This window comes from Branchiostoma belcheri, unplaced genomic scaffold (genome assembly GCF_001625305.1).
Source record: "Branchiostoma belcheri isolate BF01 breed outbred unplaced genomic scaffold, Haploidv18h27 scaffold24, whole genome shotgun sequence".
In the NCBI taxonomy this organism is placed as follows: domain Eukaryota; kingdom Metazoa; phylum Chordata; class Leptocardii; order Amphioxiformes; family Branchiostomatidae; genus Branchiostoma; species Branchiostoma belcheri.
The window spans coordinates 1857282-1874227 of NW_017803843.1; the positions used below are offsets into that span (position 1 = coordinate 1857282).

General features: G+C 41.0%; 1 protein-coding gene across 1 annotated transcript in view; it reads left to right on the forward strand.

The window, feature by feature from the left end:
- LOC109470934 (pleckstrin homology domain-containing family H member 1-like) overlaps positions 1-16946 on the forward strand; it is a 77910-nt gene that overhangs the window by 35256 nt on the left and 25708 nt on the right. The window contains exons 6-18 of the mRNA XM_019770031.1: positions 5103-5938; positions 9457-9526; positions 10878-10936; positions 11039-11074; positions 11478-11676; positions 12007-12143; positions 12743-12853; positions 13964-14050; positions 14155-14224; positions 14335-14423; positions 14766-14855; positions 15459-15638; positions 15739-15847. Of these exons, the coding sequence (XP_019625590.1) occupies positions 5103-5938; positions 9457-9526; positions 10878-10936; positions 11039-11074; positions 11478-11676; positions 12007-12143; positions 12743-12853; positions 13964-14050; positions 14155-14224; positions 14335-14423; positions 14766-14855; positions 15459-15638; positions 15739-15847 (2073 nt within the window). The remainder of the gene's footprint in view (positions 1-5102; positions 5939-9456; positions 9527-10877; positions 10937-11038; positions 11075-11477; positions 11677-12006; positions 12144-12742; positions 12854-13963; positions 14051-14154; positions 14225-14334; positions 14424-14765; positions 14856-15458; positions 15639-15738; positions 15848-16946) is intronic.

Genomic DNA, 16946 nt, shown 5'->3' on the forward strand with positions numbered 1-16946 from the left:
AAAGGATTGAAATGAGACAGACAGACATTCCTGTTTCATTGGGAACAGTTGCCACAGTTTAAATGCATTTCAGGTAGAAATTCTGGGCTGATTTCTGAATGCAACGTTTCCATTTGTACTTCATCTTAGGTTAGTTAAGGTCGGAGGCTTGGTAGTTGGACTACAAACTTGATGTAAGTAATTCTTAGCCACTAGATAGGAAAAGTTCCTGCTGATTAACAACCTGCAACCATGACCAGCTGGACAGAAAGGTATGGAGGGATATCACTGGTGTCACCACCTGTGGATGAACTAAACTGAACAGCTTTTTTTCGGTAGCTGAATTTTAACTGTAACTGAAAATCATTACCAGTAGCCTTGATAATTACAATTCTATCCAACAAACCACATAGAGGTGAGACTGAACTGGATAAAAGATTTCTGTCAAGTCTTACAGTAGCCTGAGTGCCACTGTGTGACTTACTCCTGGAGTGCTTGGTATCTTGCCTGAGCTGTCTCTTCATCCTCCAGGGCTTGTTAGCATCCAGGACGGGCCTGCCAGGAATGCAGGTCAAGGTCAACAGGCTTAAGATTTGATACCTCTGTCCCCAGGGCAGTTGGAGAAATACTTGGATGTTCACCTTTTAGTTTCAGAGTGCAGAGGGTAACTTGGAATTTCACACACCTGTACGATGAGCCTGTCTGCACCCAGGTATCCCCATCCAATACTGTAAACCTGTGCCCTAACCTGTGTTTTATGTGGGTCGGGACAGTTAAGATAGGCATCTGGGAGGGCATGAGGGACAATTAAAGGTAAAGCTGTCCTGGGGGGCATGTTAGGAAATGATGGGAAACAGGTGAGAGGTAGTTCTGTAGGGAAGATTCTGTAGGTCTTATGTCAGGCTTAATTAGCAGTGTGGAGGAATACTATATACCAGAAATAGATGTGCACACAGAACTTGTTTGCAGTAGCAGACTAAAATTTCACTTTTGACTATTGCATGCAGTGCACAGATGAAGGACTTTCTATGCTTCTTCAACACACACACACACTCACTTACTCACTCACTCACATATACACATACATACATATAGAAACATTTATCCTCTAAGATGAAGAAAGTTTCAGACAAAGATTTTCTGATTATCAGTTAGGTTTTGGGCTGACTCACCCATACCCTCCCCACAAACATTCAGTCAGGGCTGGACTTGATCAGATGCCAATTCTCTCAATTTGATCTGAAGGTGTTTCCTTGATGATGTCACTATCCAATATGAGAGTTGGGCTGTATGGTGACATATGGTACCGGTAAGTACCGGTTCGAGGGCAAGTAAAAGTCCAGACTCAAAAGTCAGGAATATAGTTGTGGGACAAACTAATTAGACTGTTGCCATGACAACATAACAACACATTCCACACCACTCAAAAACCTCTTTCAACCTCCCGATAGTTAGCAGCTGTTGTTTGCAAAACTTTCAGATGTAAAGAACAGCATATACATTGTAGCATTTTAAGAATGAACCTTCAACTGTTCTAGAGAAGACTACAGGACACTAGTTTGTCTCTTAACACTGATTGCATTTCTTCTTATTCTTCCCAGAAGTATCTAGAATAAAGTATAAAACAGGAAAATTGCTAGAAAAGATACTGCATGAGAAATAGAGAAATGTACATGTACCAGTATGTACAGTGTATTCCAAGCTGTCATAGACAACCAAAGCTAATGATACCCCATTTAAAAACAAAAATAAAAGGCATGTAATACAAATGTATGATTATTGAGGTTTATTGGGGTAGTGCATTATGAATCACACAAAATTCTCAGCTCTTGTTATATATTATTACATGAAATTCAATCAACTAGTGACTACGCTTTATGTTGAATTAGAGCAGTCTGATTTGGAATCACATAAAATTACATTAAAAGACACGCAGATTCTCATAAATGATCAACCTGTCGGGCCTCTCTCCCCAGTGGCATCCTCTCTGAAACAGCTGTGAGGAGCATCTTTCATGGTATAACCCTTGTTTGGACTGTACAGAGGCAAGAATCATTGCAATTAGGATTGTCGTATCCCAACAGATAGATGATATTTTCCCATGTTAGACATGACACAACGGTCGCCCCACATCTGTGGTGGATCAGCCACCACTGGAGCTAATACTGCTGACCCCAGTCCGCCCCTCTCCACCCCCCACCCACACCAGCAGCCCAACAAGACATCCAATACACACATTAGGAAAGCAAGCCCAGTTCTAACAACTGTGGGGTGATTTTGTCCATGAACTTGGCTGGTATTTTCTCCCAAGCTGCCAAAACGTCTAATGAAGACATGGAGGATGTTTTATCAACACTGGCATTTCTGGATGACAGCCGTATCACACATGTTGTCATTGCATCTTTTGCTGACTACATTGTATACAATTGTCAAAAGAAGCAATAAAACTAGTGTGATATGGCAGGATGAGATTGTTCTAGACATTGAGCTACTGGTCTTGACAATGTTCATTGCAACATGCACTAACAGCCTCATGACATATTGTACAGACATGGGCAAAGTGTGTGGTTCAGTTTCCCAGCTCAAGGAGCCACAAAATGCTGTTACACACAGCATTTTGCACAAGTCTCCCTGTTTAGGAACTTATAATAAGCATGTGTCGAAAAAAGTCACTACCGCAGTACATGAGAAACTGAGTCTGTATGTTCAATGTAAAACACTCTTTCTCTTCATCTGTCATAACACCTGACCACATTGTAGCTATAGAACACACACATGCAGGAAGTCTGTACTCTGATTTAAGCTTTAATAACAAACATGCATTAATATCAGGGCCTTCTTTTCCTGTAGTATGAGCTTATTGTCATCACTATGTTAATATTTCATGTGTTTCAAAACTGATGTAAATTTGGAGTTAAATTTTATCATCACTGCTGTTAATTATGAAATGTACAGATTTCTGAAGCCATGTCAGTTGTCATGCAATTTTTTTTGTTCATAACTGTTATCAAGTGGCTTATATTATTAGTTATAAACCATAATCATCTCATTTCTATGCAGTCTTTGGTTGAAGGAGATTTCCCAGTCCAATAGACAACATCCAAGTACCGGTACAAAGTTAGATTACGTCAAGTCAATCCTACATTGTTTCACATGGTACTGTGTGGACAGAATTCCACCTTAATCCTTCCCCACCCACCCCTTACTTAGCTCCCCACATCTTACACCAATGAAGAAAGCCCCAACAAGTGACTTAAAGAAAACATTTCCTTTCCCAGCTGCTGGATCATGGCTATTGTGAGACTTCAAGATCACCTCTGGCTTTTGTTATCTTCAGAACTTCAATATGGATTCCATCATTGCTTTGGAACCTTACGATAACATCACCGTTCCCACATAGGGAATATTGTAGTTCCTGGATTTAAACGCCATGGTTCTGATGAGGTCATCCAAGGTCAAAGTCAAGTTCAATCTGTCCATAGAGGAACATTTGTATTAATCAACACTACCCCTCAGGGTCTTGCTATACCCAATGGTCAACATGCATACCAGTGTATGTAAAGTGAAAAGCTTTCTTATGGACTGGTACATGTATATAGGATAACATATACATACATTGTATGTAAGCATGAGTGCTTCTATAAGCACTTAATCTTAATTAAGAATGCTGGTATCATGTAAACATGTTGTAAGATATCTGCATAAGAAATACTCTATGCTACCAGGAAAAGCAGACTGTCAAATACTCCTTAAAATTTGTTACTAATACATGTATCATCAAACCAACTTCCTTGGCATAGTGACCCTAGGGTATACACATGTACTGCCCATATCAAAGGAATTGGACAAATCAGTGCTGGCAGACAGTAAATGTAAAATGTCAATACATAACAATGCTGCCAAACACATAACACCTGTAGCAAGGGCTGCATCATAATTTTACATGTACATGTCAGCAGTCATAAGCAATTAGTGACAGAAAAATATAATATTCCCTCAGGGTGGTTTGCCTTGACATAGGGGCAGAGCTGTGGAAGGGGGAAATAGCAGGATAACTGTAATGAAGAAGCATCCATGTATGGATGACTAATCAGTTCGACGAGGGGTACAACATAGTGTGGAAGTGTTGTGATACATCTATGTTCTTGTTTTGTATATTATAGAGTTTAGAGGTAACACAAGCTGGCTTAAGTAACTTTGCAAATACACATGTATCAACATTTCTAACAGGATTATACAGATTCATGCCATCACAGAGATGAGTTGTGGTCCCTGCAATAGGGAGTACATTACGGTGTCTTGAACACACAGCACTGATTGTTCCCAGGAGTCTGCCCTAATGAGACAAAATGGAGATATAACTGAAGCAACTGTCTCCAGCCAGCCTCAATCAGGAAATTATTAAATCAAATGCCACGCATATATGTAAGATGAATGACTAAGAAGGCAGACTTCTGTGAGACCCTGTCAATAGTGTAATGACAGATCAGGTAGAAAAGCACTGCACATTAACTAGATTAAATTCACTGGTTTCTCATTTCTGAAATGATGGAAATGTCAGTCTCGCTCTGCTGCGATCTGCTCATAGCTAGACTTGAGTTACAAGTTCATCAGCTGGACATTGGCAGCCTTCCAAGGAATGTTGCCACCACATAGAACAGTTGCTATGACTCTATTTTGTCGACAATGGCTGTTCTGTGTTTTCCCACAATTCCAAGGTCTTGGCCTTGCCCTCTAGCTCCCCAGTGCCCACAAAGATTTCCTCTGTCCTCCAACATTCCTTATGTAAAATGGAAGTGTGCAAAATCATGCTAAGTTGAACATAATACAAGATACACTTGATGTCACCAAAGTTTTGCTTTATTCACATTGATAGCTCTTAAATCTACATGCTAAGATGTCTAGACGTAGTAAACAGATTGAAACATGTGGTCTCTATGTGCTTTCTTGACCATGTCTTGGTTACTACATTGTACATACTTCAGACTATCAGACTTGTCAACAATATAAGCAACATGTATTTGACTCAGCATAATGATCTACTGGTACATATAGGTACATGTATAAACATGTTTTCATACACCTTCTGTCAAGTCATCAAAAACCTATCTGTACATTTGCAGAAAGCCAGACCAAGTCTGCAGTGGTGCCTGCCAGCGGTTGCAGCTCACCTGGCCCAGCAGGTGTGAGTGGAGGCGTCCCGCAAGTGGCCCGGCCCTCCAGCCCGTCTGTCCCACCTGCACCTCACACCTCCATGGTCCGAGACCACGAGCCTGACGGAGAGGCCACCATCAACTTTTCCGAGCAGGACAGAGTATTAGAGACTGACCTGGACAAGCCAGAGAACTTCATTCTGAACGCCGTGGATGATTTTGAAGAGGAGAAAATGGACCTGGAGAGTGAGTGTGCCCTGACGCCTGTCTCGTCCAGACACGAGGACAGCCTGATCGAGGAGCAGATGTACAAAAAGTTTGAGCTGCAGAGGTTGGACTCTTCCTCGTCTTCCAGTGAATCACAAGCTAAGATATCACCAGTGGAAAGGCCACTAAGCCCTCTACCCCCAGAAGCCCCACCCTCCACTCCTGAGAACGGTCCCCCCACCCCCCTCCCTGGCACCGCTAGCATGACTTTACCCAGGATGAAGGAAAACCTTCACTCCTCGACAAGGAGAAAGTTATCACCAGACAAGAGTCCTACCAAAATCCCAGTTCGCAGTGTGAGCTGCTTCCCCTTGAGTCCTGCCAGACAGAAGTCAGAAAAGCAGGGCCGGAAGTCCAGTACAGAACACAAACTGTCAGAAAAGATGGAATTTTCTGTGTCAGCACCTGAAGGAATTCAGAAGAAGGCTGACAGCTCGTCCCCCAGAGGGAGTCCGGAGAAGAAGCGATGTGAAAGTTTTGCACCTCAGGGATCGCAAAACAAGCCCCCCACTCCTCCTCAGCACAGATTCCCATCATGGGTAAGTACTACTGCAGGTGATGCATCATCTGTTTGCTCTATAGAAACATGCAAAAGATCTGTTTTTTCTGTAGCTGTTGGTGACATACTATACAATAATATATTGGCCATGTGTTATTACCAGTGAATTCACATTGAATAAGATCTTTTAATCTGTGTTGAAGGCAACACTGTGTTGTGTTGAAGGCAATTCTTAGAAATAAAAGCAATGTAGGGGGTTAAGAAAACACTACTAACATTATTGCCTTGCATGCCACACTTCAAGAAAATGTTTTTCACATATGAGATATAGTCAGCCTCCTTGTGTATCTGGTAGAATACTTCCAAATTAGGGTTCCTGAAGGCAAGTTTACACTTTGAAACACATACACAGTGGACAAGATTTATATGTTTTTGGAGTGCCTGACAGACTCAACCATGAGCTCACCTCATAAAATGCCCTCATGTACCAGTGAAAGACTATCCCTCTGCTGTTAGCTGGGCAAGGTGGGAACAATCACTTTCATGTGTGTAACAAGTGCCTTTAAATAGCTACTATTCATTGGCATCAGGAAATTCTGGTGTAGAGTTTTAGTGCACTTAGTAGCAGTTACACATGGTGGTTGTGGGCCTTGAGTGCTTCAGGTCAACTAATATCTCCATATCAACTACATATGTTGAATATGTCAGACCAGATAGTTCCATCAACAGTTGTATTAAAAAAGTCACACAAAGTATCAATTCATATGGAATATTGTGGTAATTCTGTTGGACTCAGTAGCTGCTATCCCAGTTATAATCACTAGGGGGCACTTTTGCATAAGACTTTTAGTAGGTAGATAAGACAGTGACACAAGTTACCACTGTGTGGCATGAAAGTGCAGTAGAAGTTAGACAGTATTAAGCTTAATCTTTTCTAATGCCATCTGTTTTTGAAATCATGGCACTTGTGCTGAAGGGGTGAGAAAGTTTCAGTCCATAAATTCTTCTTAGCAAAGCAAATAGACCCTGACACAGGTTGAAAGTGGGAAGTTGGTATGTCCTGTTTGCTCCAGGCCTGTCCTTCAGAACTACCCTTGTTTTTTTGCACAATAATAGGAACAAATCCAGGGATTGATACTTGGTCTGGTCTGTCAACGCTCCCGGATGAAGTCTTACACCTGTGCTGTTTGCACATATAAAATTTCATCTCATAAAATATGCTGTTCAAGTAATGTAATGTGAACTAGAAAGGCCAATATTTGCTTTGGAGCAAATACAGCGATGGGTTCACCACATTTTACGACATGGCAGGGAAAGAATGAGAAACACAAGGGAAAACAATGATTTACATTGATATAACTATAATATGAAGTAACATACAACTAAAACAACAGTTGGATAGCTATTCCCTACTTTATTGGTTAGGATTTTTAATTGCATAATGCAAACTGTTGATTTTCAAAATAAAAAAAAACGTTCATGCCCCGCATTCCAATGCTGGAGCAGAAAAGCTTGAAATACCTACCAAAACACTTGAATAAAGACATACTGTCAGTATGGAAATGCTCTGTGCAGGTGTTATTAACAATCACATAAACTATGAAGCCATACATTGAATAAGCTATACATATAATATGATTATCATAACCTTTATTTTTAAAATCATGCCAGTGAGCTAATTGCATGTACAGAGTGAAAGAAAGTAAAGTAAAGCAGTAGAATTTCTGTACTAGCTATGATAGTACTTCATATGATTCGTCCTCATCGTCATCATTCAATGTGGTCTATCTCTTGCTACTAGTGACTGGTAATACCTCTGTAGATTCTTCACACTGGCAGAGTACCGTACTCCTTCTCTCTTGTCAGCTCAATACTTTTGTGACAACATCAAAGTGATTTTAGTTTGTATGTTGGAAAAATACAAAAGACTAACATTCTAAGTTATTGACATTCTTGAGTAAGAACAATCAGTTTTTGAATGTTAAAAGCAAAACAACGAAAATAAAAAAAAATGTTGAAATTGTTAAAATGCAGAATTGTTAAAATTGTTAAAACTGATAAAATTGTTAAAAATGATAAAATTGTTAAAAATGTTAAATTGCTAAAAATATTAATGTCCGATGCACTGGGGTTCGAACTTGCAATGCCTGGGATTGCCGCCTTGCGCGTTTCCAACCGAGCTAACATGTTCGTGGAGGGCTAATTAATCTCTCGTGAAATACACACCGGGACGCTTATGTGAGGCGGGCGGGCCAGAGCTCTTGCGGCCCCGACCACGAATCAGACTGGATACCAGGCTATAACAGAACCTAGATAATACTAGTTGGTAAAGATTGCGGAAAATTGTTGATACCGTGGCGCGCGCGCCGACGATACACATTACGTACCGCGTAACTTTTTTGTTTACACGCCGGGCGCAGGTCATTGACCTCCAACTTGCGTTGTTCCAACAGAGAAGAGCAAAATGTCTGGCTCCCGCAGAACGTACCGCACTCTCCCGCTGGACGTACCGCACTCTCCCGCAGAACGTATCGCACTCTCCCGGAGGACGTCCCGCACTCTCCCGAGGGAAGTCCCGCACAGCGTCCTGCACTCTCCCGCAGAACGTCCCTCGAAAATCGATGCGTATTTCGTGGCCTGTGCTGTACCTACCAAAACACTTGAGTTCATACTGTCAAAATGGAATGGCTTTGAACAGGTGTTAATTGAGTTAATCCAATCAAATCCAACAGCCAATCAGCAAGAAGAATAGATTGGTCTGCGTCAGGTTCATGCTTGCATGCCCATATATGGGCATACCGCCGAATTCCTTTCTTATTACGTCACGCGCGCGCGCCCCCACAGTACTTTCCTATGGGGACCGCTAAAAAAGCAAATAAAACGATGGTAAAAGCTTGTATCACAAAATTTAAAAAACGCCTAGGGGTATTTGCCCACTGTACCTCCATACCAAATTTCAGGACCTTAGGCCCTAAAATGAAGAAGCTGAATCCATTTAAAAAATGGCAGGAGAAGAAGGAGAAGGAGGAGAAGAAGAAACATCAGAAAAAGCAATATGGGTTCACCACCACTTCGTGGTGTGGTGAACCCATAACAAGTATGAAGGATGGATCGCACTGATATGATTCAGAGTTCACTCTGGTATGAAGTCATTAAAAGAAAACAAGGTTAGAAAATGCCCGTCAATCGTCTCCTCCATTGATACAGTACACAATCATCTCTGTACTCTGCACTTGTCTCTGCACTTTTTTAGCAGAAATTACGACCTAGCTAAGTGAAGTATTAAACATGGGTAATGAGCATTATATGGCATTGTATGATGATCAGTTAATGATTGACTGCTTTAGTTTTGTGATATGATATAAAATAGCTATGACAAAATGGTGAAGTTACATTTTACTGCATAAGCAATGTACATATACATTTTTGTAGGTGCACACCCCTTTGAAATCTCATATCCTGGGCTTTAATGGTTAATACATGCCTGTGGCCCAGGAGATGTCTGATGCCATGACTTTGCCTCACACTTCCTTCTTCTCTCCACTTCCGGCTCTGCAGGAAAACCGAATATATGACCTGGCAAAGGGAGGGATTCGGGTTTCGGAGAACCTGAACGGAATGCACAGATGTGAGTACCTTTATACCCAGGTTGACTATGGTGTATAGGTATATAAGTCGTTGTGATGTTCAGTTATATAGGAATCAGAAACCTTGGCTTGGTTGAGCGCCAAATCCCCCTCAGATTTTTCTGTGTCTATAACCACATGACACATGTACAATGTATATCTCTGAGAAAGATCTAGTACAAGGGATAGAAAAATTGATGCTTATTGCGCTTTTGTGGAGGTTCATATTTTCTGTTTTCCTCCATCAATAATTGTAATCAAAGAGCCTGAATCAAATGAAATATATGTAAAATGAAAATGCTACTGCAGCCTTATGCAGTGTTATAACCTTTAGAATAGAACGTCACAACAGGAAGCACTCCAGACATGCTAATCTGTCAGCAGGCAGTGTGGTGTGTTTGCCTTGATAAGAGGAAGGTTCTGACTTCAGGTACTTTACAGCCTTCACCTGTCAAACTATTTGTTGCTGAGGGCAGGAAGGAAACAAGTTTTTTATGAACCATGAGCCATCAGATAACACTAACATTTAAAATTGGAAGCAAGCTTAGTTTATTTTCTGTCTCATTTCTCTCTGTTCATATACAATCATAAACAATAAATTTAAGAAGGAATTGGTATTATTTTGGGTATTACTACATTATTAATATTCAGGCCAGCTGAGGCAATTCTCACATATTCTCATATGTTTATCCATAGCACAGGCTGTAGTGCTGACAGAAATTAGGATTTGACCATGGTCAATATTGACCAATGGAGCTGGAAGCCATATATGAAGCAATTTCTGTGTATGAAACATAAACAGACAAACTATATCAAGTTTGATATGATGTTTTATTGTTTTTCACTTCATGCTACCGTATTTCACTTCATAATATAAAACTAGATAACTCTATGCCCAACATAACAACAAATGTCCGTCAAGCCCTGTCTTTATCAGCTCTGTCCAAACATGCTACAAATTTAAAAGACTGCCCATCCTTCTGAAGCATGTGATATCTGAGAGGCCAGAGCATGTTACATCCTTCCCTGTCTTGTGAAGTTTGCTTCATTAGAATTATGATATCATGCGGGAAGGAATGAGAGTTGGTTTTGCCACAGCCATAGATTCAGGACAAGCACAGGACTTTTAGCAGGTTCTGCCATTAAATTATTTTGATTTGTTTGAAAAGGTCAAATAATCCAACAATTCTTCTAGAATTTCTAGTTATAGAAATACCTGTCAGTTCCTAAGGAACTGGTTGTTCCCTTTTGTATTGTTGTGCCTGTTGTAAATATTAACATACCTTTACATCTATGTTACTTGGTCTGTATCTGGTACTTCAATAAGTTTGACTATTTTGTCATTTATTTCAGATTCCAGTATTCCAGTGTATCACACAGCACATGGCCTGTACACAGACCACAGCTTTAAGGTAAATTAACAGTTTGCAGTCTTGTCTCTTGGAAATTCCTCTATGTAAACACTTCCTTGAGCCCACTTCTGCGAATTAACGTTGCTTTTGTTTGCATTACAGAGTCTGACAGTTCCAGTTTTCACCACAATTAAAGGGGTAAGTCAATTCCTGTAGTATGGACAAAAGTACAAATTGAATAGGACTGTCCACTGCTTTGGTACATGTATGTTAAATGAATACCAGTAACATCTGTGGGACAGAATTATTAAATGTTTGTGCATTACTGCACAAATTAGTAATATGGCCTTTTGCCTTGCCATTGTCAATTCATTGCCTCCTGCAACCTGGAGCAGGCTTCTATTGAAGTACGAATCAATTTTGGAAATTGAATGTGTCAGAGGATGCTTTTGACTACAAAGAAGGCATTCATTTCTCAGTATAAAGAGGAAAGACAATGGTGGCATAGAATTATTGTAATCTCTTCATTACTGATACCCATGACCTGCATGTGATTCAACTGAAATCTGATTATGTCCTTTTCATCTCCTTCCATATGCAGAAAGCCTCTCAGATCAGAAACACGCCGTTCACCGATGAGTCCACGGATTCCTCGGAGGAGGAGGGTGGGGTGACACCGACGTCGTCCCATGTCCCTGGGTCGGACCCTACAGGAGCGTCCCCGGCCGGCCCGGGGTCTCCTGCCTCCCTGGCACTGAGGAAACAGGGCAGTCCCAGCAGCTCAGGCGCAGTCAAGAGAGGTGGGGGATGTTCCTACACGTATCCTCACCTAATCATGTCTATTGCTGCATATGAAACTATGTAATAATACCTATATGTGCTAATATACATGTAGTACATCCACATGGTTAATATGTTAATCTTCATTATTAAAGTGGAAACATTGTTTTGTTCTGCATATCACTTGTGTAAGCCAGAAGTTCATATTGTGCAAACAGTGCAATACAAATTTACTTTAGATTTTTTTCATTCATTACCCTTAGGAAAAATGATTGCTGATGTCAGGTATTTTTACATCAGCAGATGTACAGATATTTTGTAAACTGCATGTGATGTCAATTTCCCCGCAGCTGTCTCCATGCAGTCCACGAGCTCCGACGACTACGCCATCCCTCCAGATGCCATGTCCACCGACAGCGACCATTCAGAACCAGAGAACAAGCTGCTGAAGACGTGTGCTGCTTACACCACCGAAAACATGAGAAGGGTGAGAACAGGCACTGCAAAACATGGCCACTAGCTAGACATGCCTGCTGCTTTTTGCAGTCGAGAAAAAGATACTGTTGCAACTGCCCAATATTGATGACTTTGGTATCAAAAGCAAGAACAGTTTGTGTTGCATTGACTTTATCCAAGTTGCAGCAACAGAGTGTTGCTTCATACCATTGAACTATGCACACTGGAGGCAGGGTGTAGCACATATGGCAGCACATATGTTGCTGACAATGTCTAGTGATCACATATTGTAATAGCTTATTTGGATACTCAAGTTCTATATACCACATACTAGTAGTCTACGTGTACATGTATTTACAACTAAAATATCTGCACATTGTGTCATCAGTGCACATCAATAGTACACAGGAAAACTAGCCAGAAGGAATCTTGACATTGAGAGACAGGTTCAGGTAATCTCCAAGCAGATCTTTTGGTGGGGGTAAGACAGTATCAAATTGGCCAGTCTGTAACCATTTCCCCACCCAAGAAATGGTTACAGACTGGCCAATTTGATACTGTCTTACCCCCACCAAAAGATCTGCTTGGAGATTAAGGTTCAGGTTGAGGCTGATGTTCATATGTCCTTAGGAAACCTTGGAGAAGTGTGGCTACCTGACCAAACTGGGAGGCAGGTTGAAGTGCTGGAAGAGGAGATGGTTTGTGCTGAGGAATGGGGAGCTCTGCTACTACAAGTCACCTGTAAGTACACACCACAACAAGATGCTAGTGGGCATGTCTAGGGCACTTGCAGATAACCTGAAAAGAGAGAATGAAACTGAAAGCAATAAAACCCAAAGCAAATGGAAGTCATCATAATGGATGTGATTGAAGTGTAAACCTCTGCATTATATTTGACTGTTTTGTCTTGTTGATGAATGAGTGAATCCATCATTTTATGTTGTGAACTTATGCATTCATGTTCTGAGTGATAGAAGTTACAGTTTAGAATTTGTTTTACGAGAACAAGTACGTTACAGACTGTATATAACCATGGAGCTAAATATAACCACCTTGATTAGATTAGAATTTGAGTTAATTGTGCTGTTGTTGCTTGCATGGCAAATAAACTTTGCCTAATGCTTACTTTGCTGTCAAATACTTTGAAGTGACTGACTGATTAACAGTTCAAGCCATTTTTTTTTGCATTTAAAATCTTAGGGGAATCATTGTCTTATATGGGACATTCTAAAGAACTACGTGTAGTTAATCCTGTCTTTATCATAAAACAAGTTTAGAGAGGTCTTATGTGGACTTGTTTGGTTATCTTTGTCATTATAAAAAATACTCACTTATTTACTGTACAGGAACCATGGACACACAAGCTTAAATTCCTGCACAGGTCTAGACAAGTATGTTAGATGGTTGTTCACAATTGCGAGACTGTGGCACATTTTTTCAAGGGTTGAAGGTATAGATCTGGTAACACTGCGCTTCTTGTAGGGATGGTGTCAATGATAGCAAATGATAATCAGAACCCAAGGTCAAAGTCATGTGCTACCATAATTTTTGTTACATTGCTTACCCCAGTCTGGGTTACTAAACACCTTTAAAAATCAACAAAGAGCCTGTACTGTTGACACCATCCCTATACATGCTTTGCTATAAGGCAGGTTTTGCTGTGCAGTAAGGTGAAATGGCTGGTGCTGTCGCTCCACAGTGTAGTTGCATCAGAGGATTAACACGCTGCAGTTAAGCCTAACTTCACTACACTGTAAGGTGCTGATGTGGTGTGGGTCACACAGTTAGGGAGAAGGTTGATAACAGAGTTAGGCAGGATTGTGGTGGTCACTGCTATCATGCCTTCCCCAGAGTGATGTGCATCGGAAGCCTCAGGGAAGGATAGAGCTGGACGGACTGTGCAAGATTGCGAGAACAGAAGGGAACTGCACTTTTGAGGTACATGAAAGAGTAATCTTTGCTGTATTCCTTTTTTCCCGTTTTTCACCTTTTGGAGGCTTTTGAGGTTTGACATGAGTTAATGATATTTGTTGTGTTTCCAGATTGTGACGGAAAAGAAGACGTACTACCTCACAGCTGACTCCACCTCTGCTATGGAGGAGTGGATCAGAGGTAAGCCAATGTCTGTTTCAGGGGAAAGGTTACCCTCCACTTCAGATACCTACAATCCATGGTGTACATTATGTTGGTTCATACTTAAGATGACTTTATATTTTCTCCAGTGCTGCAGAATGTTTTGAGAAGATACGCGACCAGCCCACTGTTCGAGCAGGCCCAGGGCAGGCCTGTCATCAAGGGATGGGTCACCAAGGTACGAATTTTACCTTTATATACATGTACATAGTAAATGTAATTTTTTTTTGTACAATTCACGTAACAGAGACACCGTGTTTCTCTTTTGACCAAAGCCATAACCCCCATCATAAAAAGGGAAATGTACCCACAGAGGGATGCAAAACTATTTCATATGTGAATTTTGAAACCCCAAGAGTACAAGAGTGGCAATCACATCTCAGCATTTATTAAGTGACCCTCATGTCCACTCAGCAGCAGTGGCAGAACAAGTGGTAAAAGTACACTTGCAGGAAATCATGTTTCAGCCAGGAAAGTTTAACTCGCTGAGGCTAACTGACATGTTTTGATTGGTGGACAGGTGAAGCACGGGCACTCCAAACGGTGCTGGTGCGTGCTGAAGGGGCGTATGCTGTGCTACTTTAAACACCAGGAGGACAAGGTAGAGAAGGTTGTTCTGACTTTTCAGGCTATGGCCTTGTTTTATTGGGATCAATAGAAGCGTTGGTTGGATAACACTGATTAAAGGCTTTGTTATGCTGACTGTGGTTTTGGCACATTTGCTGACATCAATGTGTATGGCATAGTGGTGTAGTTAGGCAAACTGTAACAATATGCACAGTTAGGCACAAAGTGTACATCATAGTCAGTGTAGTTGAGTTAGGCATTAGTTGAACCACCACCCCTATTATTCAGGTGCAACTTTCAAATTGGTATTAACTTTCAAATTGGTAATCAGAAAGAAATTGTGATGAGTGGAAAACACCAATGCAAATTTTCTACCACGGTAAGAGCAATATTATTTAGGAAATAATAAAGTGTACATTTTTGAGCACAATCAGCTAACTGAGAAGCAGATCGCCAACCTTGCTTGCGACAAGGGGCAGTGGAGGGATCTTGCATTAGCCTGCGCAGCAGCCGACCGATGATGATGACATTTTTGTAACATCCAAGAACTTGATATATCAGAGCAAATAAATGTTTAAAATGATATCATAAGTTTGACATCACATGTTCTCTCCACAATGTTCATCAGTTTGTCTTCAATTCCCAGGTTCCTCTTGGTGTGATAAACATGCGAGATGCCAGAGTAGAGGAAATCGACAGATCGTTTGACTCGGATGAGGAATATGAGACCATGGAGAAGGGAGGATCGACCACACACCACACTGTCTGCATCACTGCCAAGGACCAGGGCCCAACCTACCTACTCATCAACAACAAACAGGAGAAGGTGGGTTATATGTGTGCTGTAGACACGTGGAACTTAAACTGACTATACAGTTTTTGTTTGTTGGAATTAAATAGTACTAACGCTTGTCCCATGTTCCTAGGATGGCTGGTTATACCACCTGACTGTGGCTGCAGGCAGCGGGATGGGAAACATTGGCACAGAGTACGAGCAACTTATCGGCAGACTCATGGACGTGGATGGGGACCCAGGTAAACTGTGGTGCATTATACTGTGTGCCAACCTGGTGTTTTTTTAGATCCATCCAGTCCATGATTTGATTGGATGTAGAAAACACTAAAAAGTGCATAATAAACGTGGCGGACAGCAACAGATAAAAGAAAGTAGAAGACATTAATGCCTCGGTGCCAAGCACTGACATGGTGCGAGGTTGATGAAGACGAAAAGGCTGGCACCCAGGGTAAAATGCAAAAAGCATGTATAAGTAATGAATCATTATCTGATATGTAGGTGTAGTGTGGTTGTAGCACCAGTGGAGATGACTTAATTTTCTCACTCCCAGTGAATAATGATAGTGAGGCCATTTGTTTCTCAAGCATCCTATCATCTCGGTACCTGTATTCACATACATTGTAAGACTGTTACATGAAGAAATTTAATGTGTGTGTTTTGGACCTGCTTGTCCCACTAGTGCTAATCTCGACACCATATAATTGTTGTGAAATCTGAGGAAACATGTTACACAAACAAACAACCCCAAACAAGGTTTATTTTGTGTTATTCATGTAAACAGAGTTTGCCCCAGATACCCCTTCATGTTTTGAAAATCCCATTACAGCCACTGTAAACACAAGTACAAGGAACTAAATGTGTGTCGGAAGCTCGGTTTCTCTGGCTGTAGTTGTGATTATATATCCTCCAGTGTGGGTGTTCAGAACTACCGTGGTACTCTGTTACATTTGTTGCTATATCTTACAGAAAGTTTAATTAACAAGTTAAGGTTTGTTTTTGCTGTATTTTGTCTTTCTAGTTGTACATGAAAGACCCTTCATCTGCACAGTAGAAGCACATGCAGGAAATGAATCCCCAAACTCTTAAGTGGCATTGTCGTTTATCATGTTACGTAGAGCTTGTTGCTTTAAGTGTCAAAGGTATCGTAAATGTTGCTTAAGTTTCAATCATAGAAAGTACTGTTGAACAGTGTTTGTTGTATATAAGAATTTTCAGGCTTTACTCAGCTAATGGGCATCCATGTGTTCGTAGGCTTCTTTCCCCCAGATTACTCCCAATATAAGATGTGCCACATGCACAAGCCTCACTGTTTATCCTTGTTCAAGCCCTATGAAATAT